The sequence below is a fragment of the Epinephelus fuscoguttatus genome, linkage group LG3 (assembly GCF_011397635.1).
Source record: "Epinephelus fuscoguttatus linkage group LG3, E.fuscoguttatus.final_Chr_v1".
Lineage (NCBI taxonomy): Eukaryota > Metazoa > Chordata > Actinopteri > Perciformes > Serranidae > Epinephelus > Epinephelus fuscoguttatus.
The window spans coordinates 2,643,225-2,671,145 of record NC_064754.1 but is presented as its reverse complement, the minus strand read 5'-3'; the positions used below and the strand labels follow the sequence as shown (position 1 = coordinate 2,671,145).

The 27,921-nt window shown below is 40.4% G+C and overlaps 2 protein-coding genes across 3 annotated transcripts; one reads left to right on the top strand and one right to left on the bottom strand.

Annotated features, from left to right (window-relative positions):
- Positions 1–136: 136 nt before the first annotated feature.
- On the bottom strand, positions 137–11,116 carry ndufaf5 (NADH:ubiquinone oxidoreductase complex assembly factor 5). Of its 2 annotated transcripts, none has more exons than XM_049572561.1 (11): positions 10,781–11,116; positions 9,595–9,635; positions 9,441–9,504; positions 7,728–7,775; positions 7,337–7,440; positions 5,684–5,723; positions 5,255–5,452; positions 4,751–4,811; positions 4,343–4,426; positions 796–878; positions 137–335 (listed from the first exon to the last, which is right to left on the bottom strand). In XM_049572561.1, exons 1-11 carry the CDS (start codon positions 11,003–11,005, stop codon positions 249–251), a joined length of 1,035 nt encoding a protein of 344 aa, XP_049428518.1. In that variant the 5' UTR covers positions 11,006–11,116; the 3' UTR covers positions 137–248. The 2 variants fall into 2 exon arrangements, with proteins under 2 accessions (XP_049428518.1, XP_049428519.1); XM_049572562.1 differs by having other exon boundaries at positions 7,337–7,434.
- A 1,116-nt stretch (positions 11,117–12,232) lies between these two features.
- Positions 12,233–25,637, top strand: esf1 (ESF1, nucleolar pre-rRNA processing protein, homolog (S. cerevisiae)). The gene is made up of 14 exons (XM_049572486.1): positions 12,233–12,303; positions 15,003–15,430; positions 16,320–16,666; positions 16,759–16,872; positions 17,423–17,532; positions 18,567–18,719; positions 18,809–18,923; positions 20,177–20,369; positions 20,462–20,641; positions 21,283–21,410; positions 21,601–21,691; positions 22,517–22,611; positions 23,021–23,176; positions 25,220–25,637. Exons 2-14 carry the CDS (start codon positions 15,025–15,027, stop codon positions 25,574–25,576), a joined length of 2,445 nt encoding a protein of 814 aa, XP_049428443.1. The 5' UTR covers positions 12,233–12,303; positions 15,003–15,024; the 3' UTR covers positions 25,577–25,637.
- Positions 25,638–27,921: the final 2,284 nt, after the last annotated feature.

The following is a 27,921-nucleotide window of genomic DNA, read 5'->3' as shown; positions in this document are numbered from 1 at the left end:
GTCCACTACCATCCATCCAACGTGAGTTTCATCTGCCATGTGTGTGTGTGAGTCAACTTAATTTTACTTATAAGTCGTTATGTCAGTGGTTTTAAGTTCCTGAAAATGACTTTCCTGAGAAATGATTACAGTGCTGTTTTCATTGCTCAACTTTATTTCCGACAACAATATTACAACATTTCTTACTTTTAACGAAGCTGTTAAATAAAATATATTATTTACAATCTGCAGAAGGTCAGCTGATGTTCCTATGGCTTGTTTGTGTTGGTCGGCTGGCTGATCTTTGACAAATCCCCAAAAGACACGGTGGCTGAGCCTCGCTTCGCTGGTTTGGCCTGGCAGAGACAAAAAAAAACAATAAAATGATTAGAGTGTTGTGATTGGAGTGTGGCTTCAAGGTTTCTTGTTATTTAGAATATACAGAAAGAGAAGAAACAGACAGAAAAACTCAAACTGTCAATAGGAAATTAAATGAACATAATAATCTGTCCGGTCTGTTTGATGCACAGTTGAACTCTGGGAGATGTAGTGCAGAAACACCACAACACTCAGTACATAGCAGTTACTGCATCCTACCAAAAACTGACCCAGATATACAATGAACCGTGAGGTGCACTGTGCTGCCTATCTGCAGTATCTGGACACCTGCCCATCTTCTCATTTCTCAGTTTGAACATCCTCGATTCCAGAGAGGAGAGGAGAGGAGAGGAGAGGAGAGGAGCGGAGAGGAGGAGGGATAAAACAGAGAAATGAGAAGAGTTCCAGGTTGATGTTTCTGCAGAGCACCTGTCTTACCTGAGACTCATGAGGCTTCCAGCCAATCATGTAGAGGATCTCAAAGGTGGCAGGGATGGACCCGTCCTGGTTACCGTACATCTCTGAAACATTTTCAGACAAACAGGAAATAATGAAGCAAAACATCACTTTGCTTTTTAGCTTTTGATAAAGTTAGGCCAGTAGTTTCCCTCTGCTTCCAGTCTTTGTGCTAAGCTACAGAAGGCTAACCACAACAAAGATGAACCTGATCATTAAAACTGACAGTGGGTTCAAACTAACAAGTACATTTACTCAGGTACTGAGTCATACTTCTAGTCTACTACATCTCAGAGGCAAATGAAATAGAAAATATAATCAGCTAATAAATAATGATGTACTTTTATGGATTAAGGAGGCAGGTTGGTGGATGGGTCACAAAACACAGGACTTTGCCCCAGGAGAATGGTGTTTGGAACCAAAGTCATTTTAAGGTTTGTTGTCACCATGTTTCTTTTCCTAAACTTAACCTCCATAACTTGTTGTTAATTATGTAACTTTAGTACGTAATATCATTCATGGGGCACTATTTCATGAGATATCATACAAACTGTTGTATGAGGACATGTTGACTTGTAACAGTGGGCCCTATCCCACAGTCGGTGCAAAGTGGCACACAGTGCAGCTCAACTGTCATTGTTAGTTTCAGCCCAACGTTGCTGGCGTTTTCCCGTCCAGCACGTTGCAAATGTTGCAAATGTTCTTGCGCCCATCTGTGCTACCATGGACGTGTAGGTCTTCAAATGTTAAAATAAGGTGTGGTCAGGCGCATTGTTGACATATTGACATATTTTGAGGCAGCAGAAAGCGTTTGCGCCATTGTCCAACTGAAAATCTGGTGTTAAGTCTTAAAGGTGTCATTATTCACATACTAAGAGGTGCTTCCATAAGTGGGTTCACAACGTGCGTTCATTCTGCTTGTTACACACATGGATGTGTGTATGGGTTGCAGGTGGGTGAAATAATACATAATTACTGATGACAATATTAATGATATTCTGTAAAATGTGAACGTAGCAGAGATCGGAGCAGAGCTGCTGTCAGACTCCACATTTAGAGAGACTCTGCGCATTTACACACAAGGAGCAGCATAACTTCATTGATCATTTCGGAAGTTAAAAGATTAGTTCTGTTTCCTCTGTCAAGTGTATAACTACAGTTTTAGTTTCAATATTTGCTGTAGTGATAGTGTGTAAAATGTGAACGTAGCAGAGATCAGGGCAGAGCTGCTGTCAGACTCCACATTTAGAAATACACTGCACATTTACACAGGAGGAGCAGCGTAACTTCACTGATGATTTAGAGAGGTTAAAAAATAAGTTCTGTGTCATCTGTCAAGTTAATAACTACAGTTTTTAGTTTTGCTGCTTATATGTTCCACGATATTTGCTGCAGTGACATTACTGTTCTGACTGCATTACACTCATTCCAAATTGCCAAATATGCCATGTAAACAGCAGTGTACCATTTGCACCTGGCTTTAAAGGGAATGGGAGAGGACATTCTGATTGGTTGAATTCATATCCTGCCCATAGCACACCTACGATTAATTAAAGGAGAAGTCTGGTATTTTGCACTTTGAGCCCCATTTCTGGGTTATTTACGATGACACAGAGTGGCTAAGACCAAAATAGTGATGATTGCTCATTTTCGGAGGATTTGTCTTTCCCCTGCCTGGCTTAACACTGCTGCCTATGGTCATGTGCGAACCTGTCCTAAAACCACCCTAAACATTCGTTTTCAAAGCCATGAAACTCACCGAGTGGTCAGTGGTGTTCGTTGATGTTCTGACATAAAAATCGTAGCAAACTGTGCAGCAACCCCTTTGCCCCTTGCGCCTTTCTTTGCAACCACATTATGCGCTGTCTAACTTGCAACAGTGGAGTTGGACACTTCTTAAATGCACTTCCCACCATGAGCTACGGAGGATTTAAAAAGAGTCCAGAGTATTTTTACACTGTGATGATGCTAACTTTACTTAAGTAAAAGATCTGAGTACTTCCTTCACCACTGAAAACGATAATGTGGTAACAACACAGTAAAGACATCCTCAGCTATCTAAGAAACAGAGTACAGCTTCCACTGTTCTGGACTCTGCGTTTTAAGAAAAGCAGCTTGTGTCTAAGAAAGAGGAAGTTAAACCAGCAGAGTCCAAACACCAACAGAAATGTGTCTATTTCAGGCTGATGTGTCAGTGTGGATACCGATGAACAAAATACACCAGATCAGGTTTAATAAAGGAAACAGTGGAACGAAGTGAGAACCAAGAAAACAGAAGTATCAGAAATACAGCCTGAAGTATCAGCTGTTCCACCAAATTAAGTAATAAACTAAGTTTATATGAGCACATATGTGGAACAAGTCAGGCTTTAGTCTATATTTTTCTTATTGCCAAAACAATCCTAAAAAAAGACCAACACCTACAACATGTCAGTCGCTCTCAGCTCAGAGCTCACTGGTTCCTACTGAAGACACTGATCTTTAAAAACACAAATAGTTGCATTAGTAATTTCCTCAAACAGCTGCTCACTGTAGCTTTTATCAAACAAACAAGAGGAAATGGTGCATTTGTTGGGGGCTACTTTTAGCGGCAGATTAATCCACATTTGGTGCTCTAGTTAGTATTTGTGCCAGCAGGACGGCGTATATGGGATGGAGGCAAAATAGACTACAGCATGTGTGTTGAACTTGTCACCCAGTGACACAGAGAGTGTCTCAAATCACATGCTTCCGTTATTACACCTCAGTGTAGTACACTATGTATGTACAGTACGTACTTTTGCATAGTGCACTAATTTCAACAGGGTAGTGTTGTCTCAAAGTGACGATGGCTTTTTTTTTTTTTTACCGCCTCTTCTTTTTCTTCATCCTATTTTTAAACAGCGAGTTGCAAACAGGAGGTGAAGGATTATCACCAACATTTGACCGCTATCTCTGCCCACACATAAACCAAACTTAGGCCACAGTGTCGGTGCTGATTAAAATGTGCCGCAAGTTAGCTAGCCAGCGAATGCTAACGTCAGCACTTGCATTATTGTTCGTGGTACAATCTGAAACTGACAGTGCACAAATGCCCTGAGTGGTTACACTGCAGCCTGTTTTACCACTGCCGTCTGCAGGGCTCTCTCTCCATACTGGACCAATTTAAAAAGCAGTTGTTTTATTAGTCACTTAGACACAGAAACATGGGAAAATAGGGTCCAGGTTGAAAAACACCAGTTACCCTTTCAGCTCATATCAAGGTATTTGAAAACAAACTGACCAGATATCCATGAGATTTGCTGCAAAAGAAGTTAATGACCTAATTTTCTGGCTTAGTTAGAAGTGGAGAAGTGGCATTTTCTTTCAGCTGTGAATAAATGCATAAACGTATGAGTGACAATTTTGGTTATCTCATCTTAGAAACTCTCATGTATTTCTATAAATATTTCTATGGTGGCGGCTGGAGCCTGAGATCTATTTTGGTTTCTGTGTTTCCATCATTCAACAGGAAAGTGTGGCAGCTGATCACTTTCTTCTTTAAACTCACCTTTATAAATAGCTGCTGCTGCTAATATGGTGTCTCTGTGCAGCAGCGACCTCCTGTTCCACGCACAGTTACTCTCACCCATACCTACACAATACGGAAATGAATAAAAGTTTGCAAGTCATGTAGAAAAAAAGCTGTCATGGTTAGTTTAAAGCCGTGAACACTATGATGTAAGACATGACCAGAGAGATGAAGCAATGTGACAAAAACAACAAAAATCAAACATCATAAGCTCCTTTTTTTTTTTTTTTTTACACTAAAAATATTCGGCACACATTTCTAGCTTGTGATATCCAGCAGGATGGAGACTCTGCAGACATTTCACATCTTAACTTCACACACTTTTAAACTGGTTTTATGTGCAGAGAAATTAAACTGAGTCATGTATTAAAGAAGAGCAGCTTATACCTTGAAGGTCGGTCATGACTTCAATGATTCCTGGATAGTGAACCTGAACATCATCAATGTCCTGAAACAGAGACAGACAGTCAAAAGACGAGTTTTAACATGTAAAAATCATAAAGATTAATGTTTTAAAATTTTAGCCTCTTTATATTTCTATTTTTGATTCTTAAAAATGTATTTAATGCACAGATTTTTAATTACTCATTATATTGTATATTGCTGTTTATTTTGTTTTAATCTCTGCAGCATCAACAGTAATATAGCTTAAACATTTACTTCTACAGTAACTGAACAGAGTGATGTGTAAGTATTACTTTATACAGATATGTAACTGAAACTAATTATTTGTTTTATTAGGCACTTGTCTGCATTGTATGATGTCATCCATGTGTCAGTGTGAGAAGTTTAGTTTTTGAACATGTAAGACAAAATCAACCAGAAGAAACTTCCAGTGAGGTGAGACAGGACTGTGACCGGTCATGTCGTCTGACAGTGTTTGTTTCTTACCACAGTGAGCATGTTGAAGCCGGCCTGGCCCAGCAGGTTGCCCAGGTCGGTGACGGCGGTGTAGGGGGAGACGTGGGGGGAGAATCCTCCTTCTCTCTCGGTCTCGGCGAGCTGCAGGGAGCACCGCAGCTCGTAAAGAGTGTCCCCGCCCACCATCGCCCCGATGAACACCCCGTCAGGCTTCAGCACCTGGTGGATCTGAGCAGAGGAGGAGGAGGAGGAAACAGTTACTGTAAGTACACTGCACATTTCCTCCAAAACACTTCACAGGTGAGTTGTCGCTGTCACAAACATCCTCTGAAGGCTCATCACAGTTGATTCAAAAATTATTAATTTCACGACTGAGGAAACTACGACCTCTTGTGGGAGATCATCAGAAGGCAGAGACTCACAGATATAAAATCATTTATATTCTCTTTTTATTCTCACCTGTTTTAGAGCTCCAGGCAGGTCGTTTATCCAGTGCAGGCTGACAGACCAGAGAACAAAAAGTGAGATTGAATACACATTCAAATCTGACAGTTAACATCCGTGCCTGTGAAAACATGGATGCTTTACACACATTTTCCCCCCCCATCAACATATAAGATCTATACAGTCAGCACAGTTCATGCAGAACATTATGATGTCACAGTGAAGCTGACCTTTGACCTTTTGGATATAAAATGCCATCACTTCATTATTTTATGCTGTTAGACATTTGTGTTACGTTTTGTCATAATTAGGATATGAATTGCTGAGTTATGGCCAAAAACATATTCAGTCACAGTGATCTTGACCGTCGACCTTCAACCACAAAATTCTAATCTCTTCAGTTAAAGCAGACGTTTGTGTAAAATTTAAAGGCATTCCCTTACAGTGTTCTTGAAGTATCGCGGTCACCAAAATGAGACAGATGCAAGGTCACATTGACCTTGACCTTTGACCACCAAAATCCAATCAGTTCATCGTTGAGTCCAAATTAACACATGTGCCAAATCTGAAGGAATTCCCTCACGGTATTCTTGAGATATAGCACTCACAAGAATGACACAGATGAGGTCACATCGACCTTGACCTTTCATTCATTCATTTCCTGTACCCACTTATCCTGTTAGGGGTCACGGGGGGCTGGAGCCTATCCCAGCAGACACTGGGTGAGAGGCAGGGTTCACCCTGGACAGGTCACCAGACTATCACAGGGCTGACACATAGAGACAGACAACCATTCACACTCACATTCACACCTACGGACAATTTAGAGTCACCAGTTAACCTGCATGTCTTTGGACTGTGGGAGGAAGCTGGAGCACCTGGAGGAAACCCACGCTGACACGGGGAGAACATGCAAACTCCAAACAGAAGGGCTCCCCCACCCTGGGTTCAAACCAGGAACCCTCTTGCTGTGAGGCGACAGTGCTAACCACTTTTCCCTCAAGCTCTTCTTGAACACTGCATTCTCGAGAATGAGATGGATGCAAGGTCACAGTGACCTTGGCCTTCAACCTATGACCACCAAAATCTAATCACTTCATCCTCAAGTCAAAGTAAATATTTTTGCCAAATTTGAATAGAATAGAACAGAAAGCCTTTATTGTCATTGCACAGGAACAAAGGGATGCTACGTATACAACGAAATTGCGGGGGCTACTTCTACGGTGCAAACAAGTACAGATAACTGCGAACAACATTTATGAAACAAGATTGTTGTGTTACAGACACCAAGACAATAAATCAGTAGAAATTCTTTCAAGGTGTTCGTGAGATATCGTGTTTACAAGAATGAAACAGATGGACGGACAACCTGAAAACATAATGCCTACAGCCACGGCTGTCGCTGGTGTGGAGGCATAAAAAACAAAACAGAAAGAAATGAATCTAAATCTTTGGTTCTCTGCGGGTCTGGCCAGCAGACTTCATCCACATCACATATTGTCCATCTGTCTCGAGCTTGACAGCACATAGCAGCAAATATTAATAGTGTAGCAATGTTTACAGTTTTGCTGTAAGTGTGTTATTAAATCACAAACTGAGCGTAAAATAGAGAGTGTGCATTCGCTTTGGCCCAGTTGATAAATGAAGAATCACAAACACTGTAGTCACCTCAAGCTGCTCATCACCAGGTCGAAGGTGTTTTCTTTAAACGGCAGAAACTCCTCGTCAGCGAGAACGTGATGAGTCGGGATCTCACTCTGTCTCCTCTGTTTCTGACGATCAGAGACATAAAATAAATTCATATTAGCACCATGTATCAGTAAGTACAGCATCCATTCCTATTTACTGTGATTGTTTTCACCAGGGTTCATTCATCTTTTAACAAAAACCACTGCCATGTGAGTGACGTTTCTATGATCGCATAACTGCTCTGCAGATGGGGGCTTTGAGGAAAGTCTTCTAGACATTTCCATCTCTGGATAACATCATGTTGCCCACGGAGAACCTGCAGATGTGCCACACATGAGTGATAGTTTTTAGGATTTGTTTCAACACTCACCAGAGTTTCTTCTGAGATGTCTGTCAGGAACAAACGCTCCACAACATCCTGAAACGCCCACAGGCAAAAAACACAAAGTCAGTTGAGGCTAAATGTGAATAATTTAACTATTTAAGATATTTTTTTGGGGCATTTTTTGCCTTTAATGGACAGGACAGCTAAGTGTGAAAGGGGGAGAGAGAGAGAGAGAGAGAGAGAGAGAGGGAGTGACATGCAGCAAAGGGCCACAGGCTGGACTCGAATCCGGGCCGCTGCGGCAACAGCCTTGTACATGGGGCGCCTGCTCTACCAGTAAGCCACCGATGCCCCTAATGAGAGTTTTTTGAGCCACTGAGAACAGTAAGTTTCTCTATCGTATCGAGACCCACTCCATTACATATTCCATTTGTACCAGCTGGAGAGATAGTCTCTTCACTCAGAGAAGAGATTTTCCTGGTGCAATAACTGCCTTTAGAAAATATCATGGTTTCATGGTATCATGATATTACATGATTATTATCATCAGTTACAATGAGCTTTAACGGACTGAGATCAAAGCAGGTCTTTTTGGTTGAACAAACACTTTAAACACAACAGGTTGGTGCTTAACCAATATTAGTGTGCTGCTAATTAAGATCTGAATCTGAGGATATTACGTGTTCCATGGTCATGACTGTTGGGTGTGTTTTCATTGGCATGTGCTGTTTGTGTAATTGTTTGTCTAATTTGTGTGTGACCTTCTTGAACAGAGCTGTGTGAGGACGCTAAAGCCCTGTTTCCACCAAACCCTTTCAGTACAGCACCTCTGGAACCAGCAGTAACCCTTCAGACATGGTACCTAGACCCTCGGTGTGTTCAGACAGTCCTCTTAAATGTGGGCGGGGTTGTTGTCACTCACTGCTCCGTCCAGCACTCGCTGTATTTCCTCATCAGTGGTGACACAGATGGAAGTCTGCACCTGGTTTATCGTCCACAGAACGAGGCTGCACGCCCACATTTTCACAACAAAATAGAACAGGCTGCAGTGAGAGTCTCTCTCCATGGGATATTTCAAAATAGCAGCTTTGTGCATTTAGTCCTTCTCAGGCAAGCTCAGGGGTTTAGTGTTGCTGTAGCCCACAGGAAGTGAGGATTAGAATATATGACCTTCACATAATCCGCTCCAAATGAATCTATATTTTTAAAGTCATTACTAAAAGTGTGTGTCATATAAAAACTAAAGTGATGGTCAAAGTTGTCACAGTGAAATTTAAGGTGTGCTGATGGATTCACGTCATCAACTCATGCATTGAGTAACATTACAAGTTAACGTTCCACCTTAAAAGTTGCCGGCAGTCGGCCCAGTGAATGAAGTTATTTTTTTCTCTTTCATTTTATAGTTGTAGTTTACTGATGTATGAACAGAGGTTACATAAAACCAGAGTGACCGTCCTCTACTGACCAATCAGACTGCAGGGTTTCTAGCTCCACCTTTTAGTACCAGATCTGTGTGCTAGGTACCCCAACAGAGGGGGGACCAAACATGGGGACGCTAAGGAACGCTTCTGTTGGGACCATCCACAACAAAAGGAAAAAAATCGATACTTGGCACTGTGTCATGATATGATATTGCCATACAAAAATATGGCGATACTATGCTGTATCAATTTTTTTTCCCCCACTCCTAGTAGTTACGCAAATGTACACACTGTGATAGCTGTGTGTTTTAATACGATTTCACAGTTCAGACTGTACCTTGCTTAAATGCTCTGCAATGTGACTTTTTCCTCCACCGATGTCCAGAGCCAGAGGAAACGTCCTGGGAGGACAGGAAGAGGAAACAACACTTGAGAAGAAGAACAAGAAAGAAAACCTGTGTAAGAAACCAGCTGTGTCGTCCTAAACTCACCTCGCAATGTCATAAACCCGATCTGCCACTCGACTGCCGACCTGCAATAATAATAAGAAAATGTAGTAAAAGTATTACAATTAAAAAAATGTCTCCTGTGACTATAATTAGATGATAATGACTCTTGTGTTAACATCCTGCGACCCTGCGTCCTCAAATGAGGACATTACATTTTGTGTTTGCTGCACTTTATACCTCATTCTGCTTAAATTAGACATGCTGACCTTCCCAATGTTTGTTTGTTTAACCTCAACATAATATACTAAAACATTACAATTATTAATGTTATTCACAGGAAAAGTTTGTGGAACTGGAACCATGACATGTTTTACAGTAAAAAATGACTTCAATCATCACAATAGTTTCATATTAGGGACTGTTCATTAGTTATGAGGGGGGCGGGGTCGGTGCAAAAAGGAAGCATGTCAAATGTTTTTGGCTTTAGGTAGGGGCTTAAAAATGGTTGTATTTTTTTCTACAGATTTTTAAAGAAAACAAGCATTTAAAAAAATTCACCAAAATGACACTATTTGTCACCACCAAAAACTGTAAAAATAAAATAAAAAATAAAAACAGTCCTGACATTTTTTCTACCTTAAAAAAAAATAAAAAATAAAATACACGACCAATTTTGAGCTTAAAATTCTGATGTCATCAAAATCACTTTATTCTACATCTTATTTAAAATTTGCCCAAAAATAAACAGTTTACACAGACTGACCAGCGTGCACGACAAGAGTGAACAACCAAGGCTTTTTTCAGTTCCAGGATTTTGTCTTCAACATTTAACTATCAAACGTCAAAAGGTAAGTTTTCAATTTTAATAGGGAGGGTCGTGGCTTTTCAGCCAGTCAAGGAAGAATATTTGCAGCTTTGAGGAGAGTCAGAAAAACACAGTCACACCGCAGCCACTCCCTCTGCTGACAAGTAAAGAACAGTCCCTTAGTTTTGATGAACAGACTAGGTTTCAGCTGGACTTTATAACAAAACAAACATAACAAAACATCATATTTTTTAAAAACTCTTTATATGATTTGAGTCTAAAAATCTACATTTGTTCAGCACCTAGAGCTGTCAGATAAATGCAGAGGGGCAGAGGCAGAGTGGTATTAATGGTAAAGACTCATATTTGACCTTCTGTTCAGTAGTTGAGCTCAAGTTTTCTATCTCTATGACAGGTTTGTACCTCGTCCCTCAGGTAGTCAAACTGATGCCCGTCCTGCAGTGATGCAGCCCAGTTCTTCTGCCTCCTCTTCATCTCCCTGTTGAACACGTTCATGGTGCCTCTGCCCAGCACAGACAGCCCTCTGCGGGGCTCAGCCCTCGGCCGGGCCGCCAGTCTGCAGCAGGGGGACATGATCCGGCTCCAGCCGGCTGTCTGCAGGACTCTCCGACACACTCCGCTGCTCATGGTGGAGCCTTCAGGGTCTCAATGAGCTGAGTTACAGCAGAGACTCTCTGGACATCACAGCATTGTACAACAGCTGAGCTGAGCTGACTACTTCCTGTCCTCCACTGTGTGACCTCAGCGAGGAGGAGGAGGGAAAATGTGGAACTGGATTCTACTGGGCTCGCTGGAAACACTGGAACTGGATCAGGGTCTGGAAACAGAGTATAACCTCCTCAATTACATGTAATAATACTGCAGCTGCTTCTACTATTAAAAATAGACCTGTTAATACTAGAGTTTCTATATCTTATTAATATATGATTATTTCTCCAATTATATGATTTGTTATCATACATTTATTGATGGTGATTAGTTTTCTGTCAGGCAACTAATTATTGAATAACAAAACTTCAAGTTAGAAACACAAACTCTGTTATATCTGACATAATTACAAAGTAACTAGATATGAGTGTAATTATATAAAACTGCTGTCGTCTGACCTAAAATATTATTATTATTATTATAAGTAGTAGTAGTAGTTGCTGCTGTTGTTGTTGTTGTTACTGATTTTGTTTGTCAGACCACCTATCTCTCAATACTTTCCACAGAGTGGGGAAGCACATCTTTCAAACACTGACAATGACCTATTTATATATAAAACATTAAAAAAAAATCACTATAGAATTAGCTATTGACATTTAATTTATAATCAATCTGCTGAGCTTAATTAGAAAGATGAAAATATTTGTAAAGATGTCCACAGAGTTGATTGTGAAGATTGTTTACAAATGTCATCATTTTGCTTTTAAAACTATGGTCTAATTTATGAGTATTATTGTTAAAATAATAAATAAAAAATATAATATTATATATAATCAGTAGTATTATTATTAATGATGATACTAATACTACTGATAATGATAATAATAATAATAACAACAATGTGTTATTTATTATTATTATTATTATTATTATTATTACAAAAAACGCATTTTTTTAATTGACTTTGCTTTTTTGATCTAAAAATACTAAATAATATCAACGATATAAGGACTTAAATGCATCCACAAATTATTTTCAACAACTAACAATCTGAACTAAATATATTACGAATACTAATAGTTTTGATCGATAACAAACAAAGAAAAACATATTTCGTTAGCGAGACAGTTTTCTGACATTCATGTACTTTCGGTGCGCGTTTTCCCTTAATTGTCCCTTTTCGCCTGCCTTACCAAGAAAGGGGCGGGAAGATAGAAAGGTCACGGAAGAAGTGCATGCTGGGTAAACACGTGTAGAAGAAGACTAGAGCGGTATCGGTACGTTTTTATGACATTTGTTAATTTTAAACGTTGTTTTAAAGTGATTTATTACATATATTTTGACATGTTCACGCTCAGTGTTGTGTTTAATGTTGTCAGCGGTCTGGTTTCCCGCCGTTTGTGTCCGTCTTCACTGTTCGGACATTTTGTTTACATGTTGATCGCAGTGCAGAGTTTACTGAAACTGAACCACAGCGGAGGGTTTCTGACACAAGACAGTTAATTTACAGACGTTTATCACAGTTTGTTTAAAGTAACACAGTTAAAACTGTTGAGCAGTTGTTTTCTCAGTTTTTCTGTCGGTCATTAAACGCTCACTCTGTGGTGACTCTGAGTTTCAGTCTGAGTGTAGACACTCAGCTGCAGCTAATGAGGGGTTTCATCGTTATCTAACTGTGAAATGTAAATAAGTAGGCTACATTTATTCACTCAAGTGTACTGTACTTGAGTATTTCCAGTGCTCTTCCATTTTATACTTATACTCTATAAAGTGAAAACTCAAGTAATGAACACATTAATGCATCACTAATGATATATATATATGCATAATTGGTTCTTACTTTTTGTGCTCTAAGCAGAGGTGTAAGTACAGACAGAGCAGGCAGTGTGATTGCATTGGGGCCCTTGGGGTGGAGGGGCCCATAGAGAGAGCGGGCCCTTCCAAGTGATTCATATTGCCACCTTGGAAATATACCTGTGTTCAAAGAGGAATGATAAAAGAAGAATGTTACTGAATTAAAAATTAAGCCATTTGCTATATGTCCTCGAAAAGCAAATCCATGTGCACCATGGTTTCCTCTTTTATATTTATTTTCTTTTATATAGACACTATATAAAACAAAATTATATATTTTTTCTACACAAGAAGTAAAATGATAAATTAACTTAAAAACTATTCAATTACATGATCGATTTCTCACTTTATTTATTTTGTCAGATATGCAGTGATGATTAATGGGTAATGTAACGTGGGTGATGTTGATGTTGTCCAGGGTCAAGTCTCTAATTGTGTCCAGACAATATGCAGAGTAGCCTGTACTAGGGCCGTCATAATAGTGTGCACTGGGGCCCGTCGTAACTTCCTTATGTAATGGCTTTAAGTATATTTTGATGCTGATACTTTTGGATTTAAGAGTATTTGTCTGTGCTGCCTTTATTTCAGTAAAAGATAACTTCTTCCACCACTGATTATTAACCAGTTTACATTTTTTTCAAGTGATCTTTTTAGTTGTAAAATGTACAAAACAGCTTGAAATGTTTTGATCTCATAATATGAAACTGATTAATTATATTTGAACAAAAGCTTAAAAACTCGGTTTAGAATTTTATTTTATTGAAACTATCAAAACAGAAAGTTTTTGTTGGTTTTACATGGTGAGTAACCTAAACTATTAATCGACCATCACAGTAATCACCAATACATTTTCAGCCTAATTAGTTACTCGTGTCAGAACTAGTCAAAGCCTAGATAACCATATTTTTTTTCTTGAATACGTAAAATCATTGTATAAAAATATGTTGTCAGGTTGTCCAGGCCATGTCTGTAAAATGTGACTGATTTATGATGGAAAATCAAACAACATCTGTTGTTTTCTGCCAAATTCTCGCTTCATAAATCACCCTGGATTAAATCTGTGCAGGTCCCACCCAGCACTTGCACATCAGTAAGATAATCAGAGAGGCTGGCTCAGTGATTGACCTTATTCCAGACTCACCTGAGGTCACTGTAGCAAAGAGAGCAAGGGCCAAACTAAAAACAGTTATGGACGATGAAGGTCATCCTTTACACTGTGTTTTTAACAGACTCAGAAGCTCATTTTGTGAGTGAGCCAGGACTCAAGACACTTAGTGTTCCTCTCAATGACTCAGAGGGTCTTTTGTTCCAGCAGCTGTCAATTTTTTTTAATAAATGTGCTCCCAGTTGTTGAATATGTCTCAAATGGCTTTTTATTGTGTCATTTATTGGTAGTATCTTGCATTTGTAATTGTTGTGTACTGTATAGGTACTGTGTGTACATCGTTGTCTTTATGAATTGAGTTGCTTCTGGTGGCAAATGATTCTCGTTGAGGATTAATAAATCTTTTAGAAGTTTGTTTTTCACTAAAGAAGACGTTAGGTGAAAAATAGATGTAGCTATTATCTCTGGTGCAGTAAAAAAAAATAACTTCTTTCCTACTAAAATAAAAGGTAAAGTGCATCCAGTATGTTTTAGAGCCATTTTAAGAGTTTTTCATTTGAATGATTATCAGTATAATCTTGACATAGAATTTTAATATAATCCCGTGCTTAACCAAAACAATACGTTTTCAACAACTTACTGAAGAAATGTGAACATTTTTTTGGTCTTCTACATATGATAAAGGCCGCTAAACTCCTCAAATATTAAATGTTACATAAACACTAGCTTGTCTATTTGTGGAGCAGGTCATGTTCAGTGGCTTTATCAGGAAACACTGAGACTGAAGCAGACAGGATATGTGCCTGAAAACCAAAACTAGGAGCCAGGAAGAATTGCAGATTCTTCTAGGAAGTATTGAAAAAGTCTATGATTACGTCACTCTGCATCATTTTTTAGTTTGTGCATGTGAATGTGAACAATTTAGTGGAATAAAGACGTACGTTCACATGGTATGAGAAAGAAACTTAGAGCTCGTTGTACGTGTTACCCAAGGTATACTCTGTTTTTATTTGTCAGGTGACGCGTCAAGTTTGCCACCATGTCGTCTAAAAAGAAACAGGATGGCGATGAGCGCTTCCTCCGGGTGCAGAAAGACCCCAGATTCTGGGAAATGCCCGATAAAGAGCGCAAAATCAAGATCGACAAGCGCTTCCAGTCCATGTTTCACGACAAGCGATTCAAGGTGAAGTACACGGTGGACAAACGAGGCCGCCCCATCAACCAAACCTCCACAGAGGACCTGAAGCGCTTCTACAAAGTCTCTGACTCAGAGGACGAAGAGGATGAGGAGAATGTGAAGAGCAAGAAGGTGGCAGAGGGCAAGAAGAAGAAGAAAAAAGTGAAGGAGAGGCTGTTGAAGGCTGATGAAGAGGCGAAGAGAGGAAAAGCAGCGCAGGGCAGAGATGGACAGCAGCCTGAACGAGGTGTCAGAGTCATTGAAGAAGGTGAGAAGATGTTTCTCAGCCTCATGTTCACTGATGCAGCCGAGGAAACTCATCTGTGCCTGTTTGTTACTGCAAATTTATTTTTAAGGGACAGACCGCAAATAGTGTTCCAGTTTCACAAATGATTGTTGCCCATGAGCTGCTGATACATTTGAGTCTCACAGGAGTTTCTCATGGTAATGCATGAGTCACAAACAGTGTCTGTTTTGATAAGTACGATGTCTCAGTGTAATCGGAGGCCTGTAATACAAAGCAGGATTTGAAGTTAGCAAGGTAACTTCAGGGTTAACTCTGGGTTTTCAGTACTATGAAGCAGGTTCTCTTTTTACTGGGATAAATCACCATGGTAACTGATGCTGACAGTTAACTTTAGAGTTGGGGAGCACAGCCCGTCAACAGCCCAACCTCTGACCCATCAGGTCACTGAAGAATAAAAGTGTCCTAACATGGACAAAGTCTGGAGTGATGTGACATATTCAGAGTACAATTTTATGTCTTATCATAAAAAGTTCTTCATTCATGGTTCTGATGTCGCTTGTAATTTATAACGCCGCCACTTTCACATGAAGGTGCTCGTGACTGGGTAGTAAAACCCAGAGCTGACTGAACTGGTTGATAACCAGGCTGGGTATGTTGAACTTGCTTCACAGTACAGCACTCTGGAGAGGAAATGAGCTCATGTTGCAGATTTGGTAAAAGAGACCCCTGGTTTCTGTGACTCAGACAGACTTACTGAATTTCTCTACATTTAGGTTGAATTTTTATGTTAACCAGGCAGCTGCAGTAAACTGTTTGTTGTCCTAGTATCTGTATGGTGCACTGATCATACATTTGTAGCCACGTCCTCAGAGCCTCAGATTTTTACTGCAGCTTTGTATTTTTTCCTCAGATGATGAAGATGAAGAGAAGCAACAACCTGCAGAGGAGGATGATCTTGACCTGGGAGACAGTGTCACAGACGGCAGTGAGGAGGATGATGATGATGATGAAGACGATGGTGATGATGCAGAAGATGAGAGTGACATGGCGAGTGGATCAGAGGAGGATGATGAGTCCGGTCTGGATTCAGAGGAGGACAGTGACAGCGGGCCAGATCTGGCCAGAGGGAAGGGAAACATCGAGACCAGCTCAGATGAAGATGACGATGACGATGTGGACGCCATCCTGAGGCGAGAGGAAGAGGAGATTGAACACGACTGGGGGGAGCTGGCCAAAGATGCTCCACGTAGTGAAGAGGTGAGGTGGAGTCTGGTGTGAAGGAGGAAGGTCTGCTGACCTGACCAGGAAACATGAACACTTAAATCATGCTTTAACTGTGTGTGTGTCAGGTTTCTGCCCGACTGGCCGTCTGCAACATGGACTGGGACCGGATTAAAGCCAGAGACCTGCTGGCTCTGTTCAAGTCCTTCGTACCTAAAGGAGGAGCTGTGCTGTCTGTCAAGGTAAAGCCAGTTGTCTACTGTGCATCAAATTTGTTTTTTTTGGTTGGGTTTTTTTTGTATTTCCATTTTATACTTCTTCATAAATTCTTTTAAAAAAACTCAGTGTCACAAAGACGAATAATAAGAAATACGTGTTTCTCACAGGACAGCCTCGCTACAAACATATGATGATCTTATAGAATATGATGCACTGCTGTAATTAAACTACCCAACAGTATATAGAGAGTTAAAAAAAAAAGAGCACAACTTTAAACATCTACAGCAGGAAAAATTAATCCAAGAACATCAGTGTATTTTCACAGTGTGGTATTGGTACTTTTACTTCAGTTAAGAATCTGATTACTTCTTCCATTACTGGTTTTCAGTGGTAGAAAACACCATCTCAAAGTCAGCATAACAAAACAACATAGAAAACAAATCGTCTTTTCAGATTTGTGTGTGTTAGTTTGGACACAGTGTAAATTGGGGCACATGCAGTGGGTCAGCTTTTACTCTGGTGAATGTTGTCTTTATGAGAGATTAACAGCAGTGCATGCTGGGTATTGTCCAGATCTACCCGTCAGAGTTTGGGAAGGAGAGGCTGAAGGCGGAGGAGACTCAGGGGCCGCTGGAGCTGAGAGCTCTGCCAGATGACTCGGAGGACGACACAGAGGAGGACAAGTAATACGCAACATGTCTTTTTCACTTAGGGCAGTGGTGGAATAAATACTTTTATTTTGTACTTAGTTGAAAATAGCCACAAAACCCTGTAAAAATACTGTTACATGTACCAGTCTGCTTCAGGTCAGTTCAGTTTGGTACACAGTAGAGCGGGTATTTTTTGTTTACATTGAGAAAAGTAGTAGAGGGTACCAAAAAAATTGTCCCCATTTTTTGTCGTCCCTCTGTTGGTGTACCAAAGCACACAGATCCACTACTGAAGGTGAAGCAGTAGAGAGCCGTCACTCTTGCTTGAACTACAGTGGATTCTAATGGCTGTTTCTACAAGTTTACATACACACTATAAACTTTAACTATGAAATTACAGGAAGTTTATTTAATTTGATTCACTGTGCTGTTCAAAGGCTACTGCCGGCAGCTACTTGTAACTTTTAAGGTGGAATGTTTTCATGAGCATGTTACTCAATGCGTGAGCTGACATTGTGAATCAATCAACACACTTTAAATATCAAAATGATAACTTTGACCATTCATTTTTTTTAATTGCCTCTCTTGCATCACACACGCTTTAGTAAGAACTGGGTCTTCAAGTGTTTAAAAAAAATGTATATGAATTTCAACTGGATTAAGTGAACTGCGTATATTCCATTTCATTACTTGTGAAAAGTGGCGGGGTGTCGTTCTCGTGCTGTTACCATTGTGCAACAACCCCTCGCACATAATAACAGCACTGTCTGCGGTCGAAACCCAAAACAGAAATTCAGTTTATGTCCATGTTGTGTGCAGCTTTAAGGGCACTGTACCAAAAGTGTTATGTGGAAACGCGGCTGCTGAGATGTGGTTGCATAGAATTATAAAGAAGCATAAAACAAAAATACTCAAAGAACACATACTTGAAAAATTGACCTTAAGCACCGTACTTGATTATGTTCTTACATTCCACCACTGCAGAAATCACTGCTTAGCTTCTACAAATTAAAGTTTTTATTGAAAAACTGACCTGTTGGACTGAAACAACAGCGTGTGTGTCTCAGAAATTACAGAGAGAAGTTGCGTGACTACCAGTTTAAGCGGCTGAAGTATTTCTACGCTGTGGTGGAGTGTGACTCGGTCGACACCGCTGCCAAAATCTACCAGGAGTGTGACGGCTACGAGTATGAGAGCAGCTGCTCCATCCTGGACCTCCGGTGAGAGAAGAGAGAATACAAATCTAACTGATCTGAAACTAATCTAAATAAGCAGGGATTTAAAACTGCTGTTGATGCTTTTTTAACAGGTTTGTTCCAGATGAAGTCAAGTTTGGCGAGGAGCCCAAAGACGTGGCCACAGATGTGAACCTCTCAGCTTACACGCCCAAACTGTTCACCTCGTCTGCCAACGCTACATCAAAGGTAACAAGACTGATAGTGACTTTGAAAAATATTGTCAGTATTTAAAAGAATAAGTCAAATGAAAGGTAACAACAGAATGATTTTTTGTTATTATATTTACTCCTACGAGAAAATCTGCTTTCTCATGGAATATTTATCTTCAAATTTTCAATTCAGTTTCAATTTAGTATCAATAAACGTCAAGTAGAGCTGTCCAATCTTCAGAAAGGTGTTGTAATCGTTTCTTCAAGTATACGTGATCTTTTCAAGTGGAATGCAGCTGTTCATTTCCGAAAACCACCTGGCTATGGGAAGATTGGAATCAGACTTCCACGTCACCGCTGTGCACTTCCTGGTTATGCTCAAAGCTATTTCCAAAAACCTCTTTTGGAAGTTCCATAAAGGAGCATTAATGGTTGCAGAATTCCCCTGTAGGCAAATTTGTGGGTCCGATGGAAAAGCAAACCCTACAAGTTTTGTCATGGCTTCAATGCGGTTAGGCCTAGATAAGAAATGAGCTCTCTAGCGCCCCCATTTTGTTTGATGGGGTCAATAATGGAGGGGTCCCCTCAGATTATGTGTGGTCATATGCCTACAAAGTTGCGTGGTGATGGGTGAAACCCTTGAGATGTTCTACACCTTTATGTGATGAGCCACGCCCTCCGCAATATTCATTGCCTTATAGAAGCTCAGTTTTAGGAAGTTTCCAACTTTTGCCAAGAGGGAACTTTAGATATTGGTCCCTAGATTATGTTCACCCAGTTTCATGCAGATCGCTCAAACTTCCTAGGAAGAGATCCATTTGAAGTGTTTTTCAAAAAATTCAAAATGGTGGAAAATCTATATAAGTGGAAGTTATGGGTTCTTGAGGCAAATGTGTTCCTCATGAGGAGAGGCATCTCTGTGCAAAGTTTCATGTCTCTACGACATACGGGGCATGAGATATGCCCATTCAAAGTTTGACATTTCAGTCGGTTGCTATAGCGCCCCCCTTTGGCCAATTGATGTAATATTGCTTCATTGGCATCCTCCCATGACCCTCTACCACTGTGCCAAATTTCACATGGATTGACCAAGTCAGTGAGGAGAAAAACGTGGAACACACACACAGAGTTTTCATCATTATATAGTAAATCTGAAATCAAACCCATAGTTGTTGAAAAAACAGATTTTCCAATAAAGACAAACAGGACGTTGGGACTGATGTGTGTGTGTGTGTGTGTGTGTGTGTGTGTGTGTGTGTGTGTGTGTGTGTCTTTCTTTAATCCATTTAGGTGCAGCTGACGTGGGATGAGACAGACAACGACCGCGTGACCGCCCTGAACAGGAAGTTCAACAAGGACGAGCTGCTGGCCATGGACTTCAACGCCTACCTGGCCTCCTCCAGCGAAGAAGAAGACGAGAATGAAGGAGGAGGATTTGAGTTTGGAGAGCAGGAGAGCAGAGACGATGACGCAACAGCAGATGGTGAGACAGTGAATAGAGACACATTCATGTGGTTGCAGCACCTTCATTGTTTTATTCTTTGATGAGTCGTGATCTTTTACTTGTTCTTGTAGCTAAACAGACAGAAGTAGTGGAGGTGAAGAAACCAGAGGAGGAGGAGGCGAAGAAGAAAAAGAAGAAGAAAAGCGAGGAGCAGATCTCCAAGTACAGAGAGCTGCTGAAAGGCATCCAGGACAAAGAGAAGAAGCTGCAGGAGGACAAAGGCATGGAGATGGAGATCACCTGGGTGCCAGGTAAGAGGAGACCTTTTCATCTCCAGTGTGTGAATTAGGTCTATTTAAGCTGTGTTGAGTAGTGTGGAAGTTAAAATAAGTCTTAATTAGATCAGATATGGGTGACATTTTAATTGCTAGATGAGTCGAAGACAACAAGCACGTCTGCTTATTTAGTGGTGCAAAGAACCAGGTCCCCCAGGGTTGATTTTTACTCTTCAATTAAGCTTAAAAAAAAAACTATCCTCGTTATAGAATCTCAGTCTCTCCGGTTGTAATGTGTTCGCCAAGTTCACCCACTTCGCCCACTAACTCTCCTGGTAGAGCAGCAGCACAGGTTCAATTCCAACCCACGGCCCTTTGCTGCACGTCATTCCCCCTCTCTTGCTCCCTGTCATGTCACATCTGTCCTATCAAATAAAGGCAAAAAGCCCCAAGAAATATCATTTTAAAAACAATATCTCACCCCAAATAAACAGAATAAATGTATTTATAAGTTCTAATTTAATTTTGCTAAATAAATAACCTTTATTTTTTCCAGCCTTTCTGCAGAACAAAGCATCCATTTTATGGTTTGCATTAAAAAGTCCTGAACTCCCCAGTTAGCAGCAGTTACAGGCTGTAGTTAGTTTATTAAATATGTGTGTTTGGTCTGTCTGCAGGGCTGAGGGAGACGACGGAGCAGCTGGTGAAGAAGAAGTTGGAGGGCAAAGACAACCTGACGCCCTGGGAGGAGTTCCTGCAGAAGAAGAAAGACAGAAAGAAGCAGAAGAAATCTCAAAGAAAAGAGGTGAGTAGGACACATCAGCCGCACCAGAGACAGCGACAGGTGTATCTGGACTCTGAACTGTGTTCACCACTCAGTAAATGCTGATCAAACAACATAATCTACTTCAGAAGCTTTTATTGAGCAGATATTTTCAGTTCAGTCTCCCCCTCTGTAGTCTTATTAATTAGTTTTATATCTTCTCTTGTATCAGGGCGAGGATGACGAAGACCTCAGTGATGACGAGCTTCCTCCAGACGTGGATCTCAATGACCCCTTCTTCGCAGAGGAGCTCGCTGCTACAGGTGATCATTATTGTCACTGAATCAGTCAGCCTGTCATAGCAGGAGTTTGCAGGACAAGCTTGTGACTATTTTGATAATCAATGAATCATTTCAGTCAATTTTCAAGGAAAAAGGTAAAATTTTACTGGTTCCAGCTTCTTAAATGTGAAAATTTGCTCCTTTTATTGGTCATTTATGATTGGAAATTAAGAGTTTTGGGGTTTTGGACTGTTGGACAGAAGGTTGAAGAGTTGGGCTGCGGGGAATTGTGGTGATAATTTTTCACACTTTTTTGACATTTCATGGACTAAATGATTAAATGATTAACCGTGATAATATTTGGTACATTAATCAGTAATGAAAATATTCGCGAGTTGCAGCCCTGGTGTGTCTTGAAGTGAGATGCTCGTACACAGTAGTGTTTCATATTGTATTTTAGCATCAAGTTTTATGGGTAACATGGGGTGATTCATTCATATACAAACCCAAATTTTGTGGGTCAGATATTCCTTTTAATTTAATATGTCAGGGTTTGTTGATTTGTTTTGTGGTTTTGAAGTACAAAAGGTATTTTTATTTGTAGTGGTTGGTTCTGTAGACTCGACTCAATGTTAAATTAAATGTATAGACAGTGTACTGTAGTTGTTTTGTCATATTAATCTCAAAATGGGACCAAACCCTGCATGTATGTAGCTTTGAGCATGGTAATTAATTCCTCGCCTTTTATTTTCTTACTTAAAAAAGCTTTGACAGTTGGTACGGTAAGCAGGCCTTGTGAGTTTGGATTTTGTTTGGCAGCATGTAGTCGCTCCGGAAGGTTCAGTGTGTTTTCTGATGTGTCTGCAGACATGAAGAAGAAACAGAAGGGGAAGAAGAAGAAGAAGCAACAGGAGGAAGAGGAGCGGACAGCTGAGGAGGATGAGGAGCTGGAGAAACAAAAGGTCAGATCAGTCCCAGCAGCTCCACATGTGGTCATCACATCTGTTACCATGGAAACCTGTGGATCAGGGCCCGATCACACAGAAAGCACTTTAGCAGCTGGAGGCGGCTTTTTGTGACTGTTTTTAATGAGAGTGAAGCTTTTTGCTTTCTGCGCTTTAGGCATCTGGTGTTTTTGCGAGCGATCTGAACTCTGAAGTAAAAAAAATAATTCAGTTCAGAGCGGTCCAGTCCAGTCAGATGATCTGAGAGGTGGGCCTTCTGTGGTGGTCATGACAACAAGTTTACAGTTGTTAAACAATGGGGAAGATGGGCCTCGTATTTTGGAACCTGCAAAACGCTTTCTGTGTGATCGGGGCGTCAGAGCGCCAGCCACATGATAAACATGTAACCCTGTGTTTGTGTGCGCAGGCGGAGATGGCTCTGCTCATGGAAGACGACGCCGACGAGGCCAAACACAAACACTTTAACTACGACAAGATCGTAGAGCAGCAGAACCTGAGCAAGAAGAAGAGGAAGAAGCTGCTGAAGAAGGGCGAGGAGCCGCTGGAGGGCGACGACTTCCAGGTCTGTTTAATGATACGATGTTTTGTCATGTTTGGGTTTGGACAGCTGGACCAGTGCTCCAAAAGTTTACTTAAAAAAAATAAATAAATAAAAAAAATCAGGGATCAGTTAACTCAAAATTAATGTATTCTCTTACCTGCTGTGACAATTAGTGCATTAATCAGCCATGAAGATATTTTTGGTTTTGTCTGTCCCACTTTTCAGATGTGTGCTGGATATCAGCTGATACCTCTGTGCAATGGATGTCAATGGGGTACTTTAACCAGCCCACATTTAGGTTTCATAAGCAGTATATAAATATTTAATAAATGGTTTATAACACAGGTATAATGAAGTTTTAAACAGATTTAAATCTTAGTTAAGGGCCTGTGTCCACAGACTTTTCTTCTGAGCAGCCTCTTTCACTTGTTCCTGTAATGAGGAGAGAGCGTATGTGACCACGTGCAGAGACACGTAGAGACTAAATTAAGGCCACAGAGAACCTCTTAACAAATACCACAAGAGCTGAGTGATGTTTTGACAGAAATCAGAGGGGAGACAAAAGCTTTATTGCCAACTAGCATTGCACATACAAGGAGCCCCCTGCTGCATTGTCTGATGTTGCCGTGCTTCAGCCAAAAAGTTGCACATGAACACACCGCGAACACCACAGCCGACTCTCCACACCCACAGACGGGGGTCGTCTGTATTTCATTCAAAAAGGGAAACGGGAAGACTAGGCTATAGATTCTTTTATTATATGAATAATTAATATTGCAAATACAAATTTTACTTTTGGTACTAGAATAATAAAATAATTTTCTTTTTCAGTTCACTGAAACTTAATCTTTAAAACTTTCTCCTATTTGATAAGACAGATGCTGGAAAATTTTTCCTTGAACATAATTAACAGTTGAATAGGGTAGGCCAATAAATTTCTCAACACTTAAATCACAATAATATCGTATTGTGACAAAAGTGTAATGATGATATCATATCGTGGGGTCTCTGGTGATTCTCACCTGATATTTACCTTGTGCCAATGAACAATAACTCAACCCATCAGGAAACGTTTCTGCTGAAGAGAAAAATAATCTGACCTTATGAAACAGGTTTGTTTTGGTCTCACTCCTTCTTGACTTTAGCTCTTTGTTTACTTTCCTCACTTTCATTCCTCTTCTCGTGCGCTGAGCTGAACTGACAGACTGATTTCATTTACCACCGGGCTCTGCCATCAGCAATTCAACGTGCTGAATTGGCAGAAAAAAAGCCGACAGAGGCTGACGAGGGGCAACGATGCAGAACACCGCACTGACTAGGGCGCCAGTCGTTCACCGACGGCCCAGTTTGGCTTGGTGTGTCCTTAAGATTAGGCTTGAAAATGCTAAGTCATGGAACGTAGGAGTGCATGAATCTTTTTTTTTTCTGACGATGTGTCATAAAATCTCAGTCTATTTCTTATATAAAATTTACGGAATGCCTCTCACATTAATGTAACACACATCAGGGTAGTGGAACAACACTCACATTAAGTTCTGAGCCATGACGCTCAGAACAGATGATCCACAGTCTGCTAGCGAGCTGTCCTTGTATCCTGGACAACAAGAGGAGGCGTAGGTTTAACAAAAACTGATTATTTAACAAACAGTCTGTGACATAGCTGAAACCAATTCAACTCAAAAAAAATTTTCATACTTGGCCTGATGGGAATCAAGATGGTGGAATCTCATATGCAGAGTGAGAAACACAAAATTGCTAAGACAACTCGCAAACAAGCGCCAGATATTTTACATTTTAACTTTTTACTAGACCTGAAAAAATATGTTTTATGTCAGAATAAACATTGATGTTTTTTCTTTTTTCTTATTTAATCCAATTTTGGTTATTGTAAATTTGGTTGTAAATTTTGGAGTGGCATTAAAAAAAGTCTTCATTCTTACTTGCACTAGTCCGCAGAAATCATGATAAAATAGATCAAATACACAAGTGTGGTGATTTCAATGTGTCCACATTGGTGTTATTATTTATATACAAACCCTCTGCTGTCTGTCTGTGTGTGTGCAGGTGGACGTTAAAGACCCTCGCTTCCAGGCCATGTTCACCTCCCACCTGTTCAACCTGGACCCGTCACACCCCAACTACAAGAAGACTAAAGCCACGCAGAGCATCCTGGCTGAGAAGCAGCGCAGACGAGCTGAGGAGCAGCGCCGCATGGAGGACATGCTCAGTGCTCAGAGGGACACGCCCACACAGAAGGAGCCCGCCGCAGTGGCTGGAAAGAAGCGGGAAAATGACTCTGACGCTGCAACAGTTGAGGACGCTTCAAAGAAATCGATGGACCCCGGTTTGTCTCTGCTCATCAAGTCCATTAAAAGCAAAACGGAGCAGTTTCAGGCTCGGAAGAAACAGAAGTTCATGTAAGTTTGACTTTCTGCAAATGTTTTTACAAGAAAACAGACTGAGACTCTGGATCCTCCTAAAATCACAGTCAACACTTTATCAGGTGAGTTTTACCTGATGACAAAGGATCTACTGTCTGTTTTTCATGTGTTTGTACAGCAAAAATACCATGAGATGAGAAATCATGTACATTTTTAGTAAAAACAGAATCCTGCTGCATCAGATCCTGTTGAAACGTTTTATTTTTACACATAGAAAATCAGTTATGTAAAGACATTATTCACAATTCAGTTTTACAAATGTCTACAGTTATTCAAAAGTTAATGTAGATCATAACAGTGATAAATTGGGCCTCAGGCAAGAAGCAGCAGTATAAACAGATTCATTTTTATGTACCGCGTTCGAGCAATTTAAATGAATTTGCTCTTTGGTAAGAATCAGGTTCTCAAGTGGTACAGAGCTGTCACACGAGTCATGTACAGATAATCTGCACGTCACTATCTGGGAAAGATTTATTTTTATATATTTATTTTGCGGCATCTTTCGGCACATTGAATTCTCTCCGACGGCTGCCCTCGGGGTCTGTATGCATGTCTCAGTTCAGTATCATCCTCTCCAGTTCAACAGCTCCAACAGAATGAGACGTCCTCTCTCTAGCAGGTCGCGTCACATTAAATATAGAAGTTGTATTATTCCAACTTATCTTTTATTATTATTACATTAATAATATGAGCTTTTAAATTTAATGAACAGAGTTTCAGTATTCAAATCAAGTAGCTATGATTGTTATTACAGTGAGTTAGATGCATAATCATAATCTGCAAATGTATGCTGAATCTGTCGGCAACGGGACAAGATTTTGGTATCAGGTACATGCTGGCTTTCATCTGATGAGTATTGAAAGATCACCTTTGAGCAGGATTTGATAGCAAAATTACGTTTTGTTTTACATTTACAGTACTAAAAAAAAGAAGTGTTGGTTCCGGTATCGGTTCAAATTTTAACAGTACCCAACCTTAAATAGTCCATGTGGTAGGGCTGGGTACTGTTCACATTTGAACCAAACGCTAACTTTGTCCACTACTTTACTTTCTCTGTAATAGCACAAATGTAATTTCCAATGGGAAGGATTCTACTCCGTTGTCTTGAGTAATGGTTCCAGTGGCCATGTTGCAGTCGGGACGTGGCTCACTGTCTCACCCAGAAGCACCTTGAAGTACTGAAACTTGATTAATGTGAATCAGTGCTCGTAACGTAATTCAGTTGGTACTCTTAAAAGTACCGAGTTAGTTACCCGACCCTACCGTGAGAACAACAACAGGCGGAAAGTATGGCAGAAATGCAGTCCTTGAACCCATCAGCTATTGTTTGACGACAACTCAGCAAGTTTGTTCCTAATTTATCTGCATTCATATGCAAGTAACGGTTTACAGAGCATCATGAATCTGTATGTGGCCTCTCAACTTGCCAATTGGACTGTAAACAAAGGCGAGCACACAGAGGAGGAAGCCTTGGATGTATAAAGAGATCTAGATACAGCGTTTAAGGCGGGGCCCTGTTCAGTCCTATGAAAGTTTCTCAGTAGTGCATGAAGGCAAAAAATCTTTCATACTGTGGGGCCCACGGAGCAAGCGACCTAGAGATTTGCGGTGGCCGAGCGTCGCAGAGCTGCTAACGTCAGGTTAAGTGCTTTGCTAACTTGAATGGAGATACAATGATTTAATCGTGAGGCTCTTATAGATTTTCCAAATGTCACCACATCCTCATAGTGAAACAAGTCTTTTTTCGGGGGCTGTGCTCTCAAAAATTGTATCCATTGATTTACAAAACGTCAGGCTAAGTCTATGGGAAAAGTCTTTTTCGGCCCAATGGCATCAATAGCATAAAGCCTGGAGCACTTCCTGGGGGCCTGGTTGCACCCAGAGACTTATCGTCATCACGCTGATAGCTGATTGGTTCAATGACATTTAGGTTAATTAAAGAATCGCATCTGACTCTAAATCTGCAGATGTTTAGTTTTATAGGACTCAGTATCTTGATCCAGACATCCTGAACATTTCCTCTTTTTTTTGTCGTCTGCAGCAGTAAAATGTATATTTTCAAATTGTTCCTAAAATATTCTGAGTCACAAAGATCTCCCTGAAGACGAGTACTGACTGCTAAATAGGTTTCTGACAGCTGACTTGAAGTTTGCTGTGACAAATTCCCGACTCTTGGTTCACATTTCGGTAACAGTTTTGTGGATAAAGCTCACAGAGCTTCATAGTTATGTGAACATTTCTCAGCCGTAGATGATGCTAATGATGTCTCACAAACGCACAGCGCCTCATGAAGAGGTGTTATTAATCAGGATTACATTCATTTAC

Coding starts and splice junctions, on each gene's coding strand:
- ndufaf5 (XM_049572561.1), bottom strand. CDS start 11,005: ATGAGCAGCGGAGTGTGTCGGAGAGTCCTGCAGACAGCCGGCTGGAGC. Junction 7,776..9,440: donor TTGCAGAGCATTTAAGCAAG/GTACAGTCTGAA, acceptor TGGGCGTTTCAG/GATGTTGTGGAGCGTTTGTT. Junction 336..795: donor GGAAGCCTCATGAGTCTCAG/GTAAGACAGGTG, acceptor TGTCTCTGCCAG/GCCAAACCAGCGAAGCGAGG.
- esf1 (XM_049572486.1), top strand. CDS start 15,025: ATGTCGTCTAAAAAGAAACAGGATGGCGATGAGCGCTTCCTCCGGGTG. Junction 21,411..21,600: donor AGAAATCTCAAAGAAAAGAG/GTGAGTAGGACA, acceptor CTCTTGTATCAG/GGCGAGGATGACGAAGACCT. Junction 22,612..23,020: donor AGGAGCTGGAGAAACAAAAG/GTCAGATCAGTC, acceptor TTGTGTGCGCAG/GCGGAGATGGCTCTGCTCAT.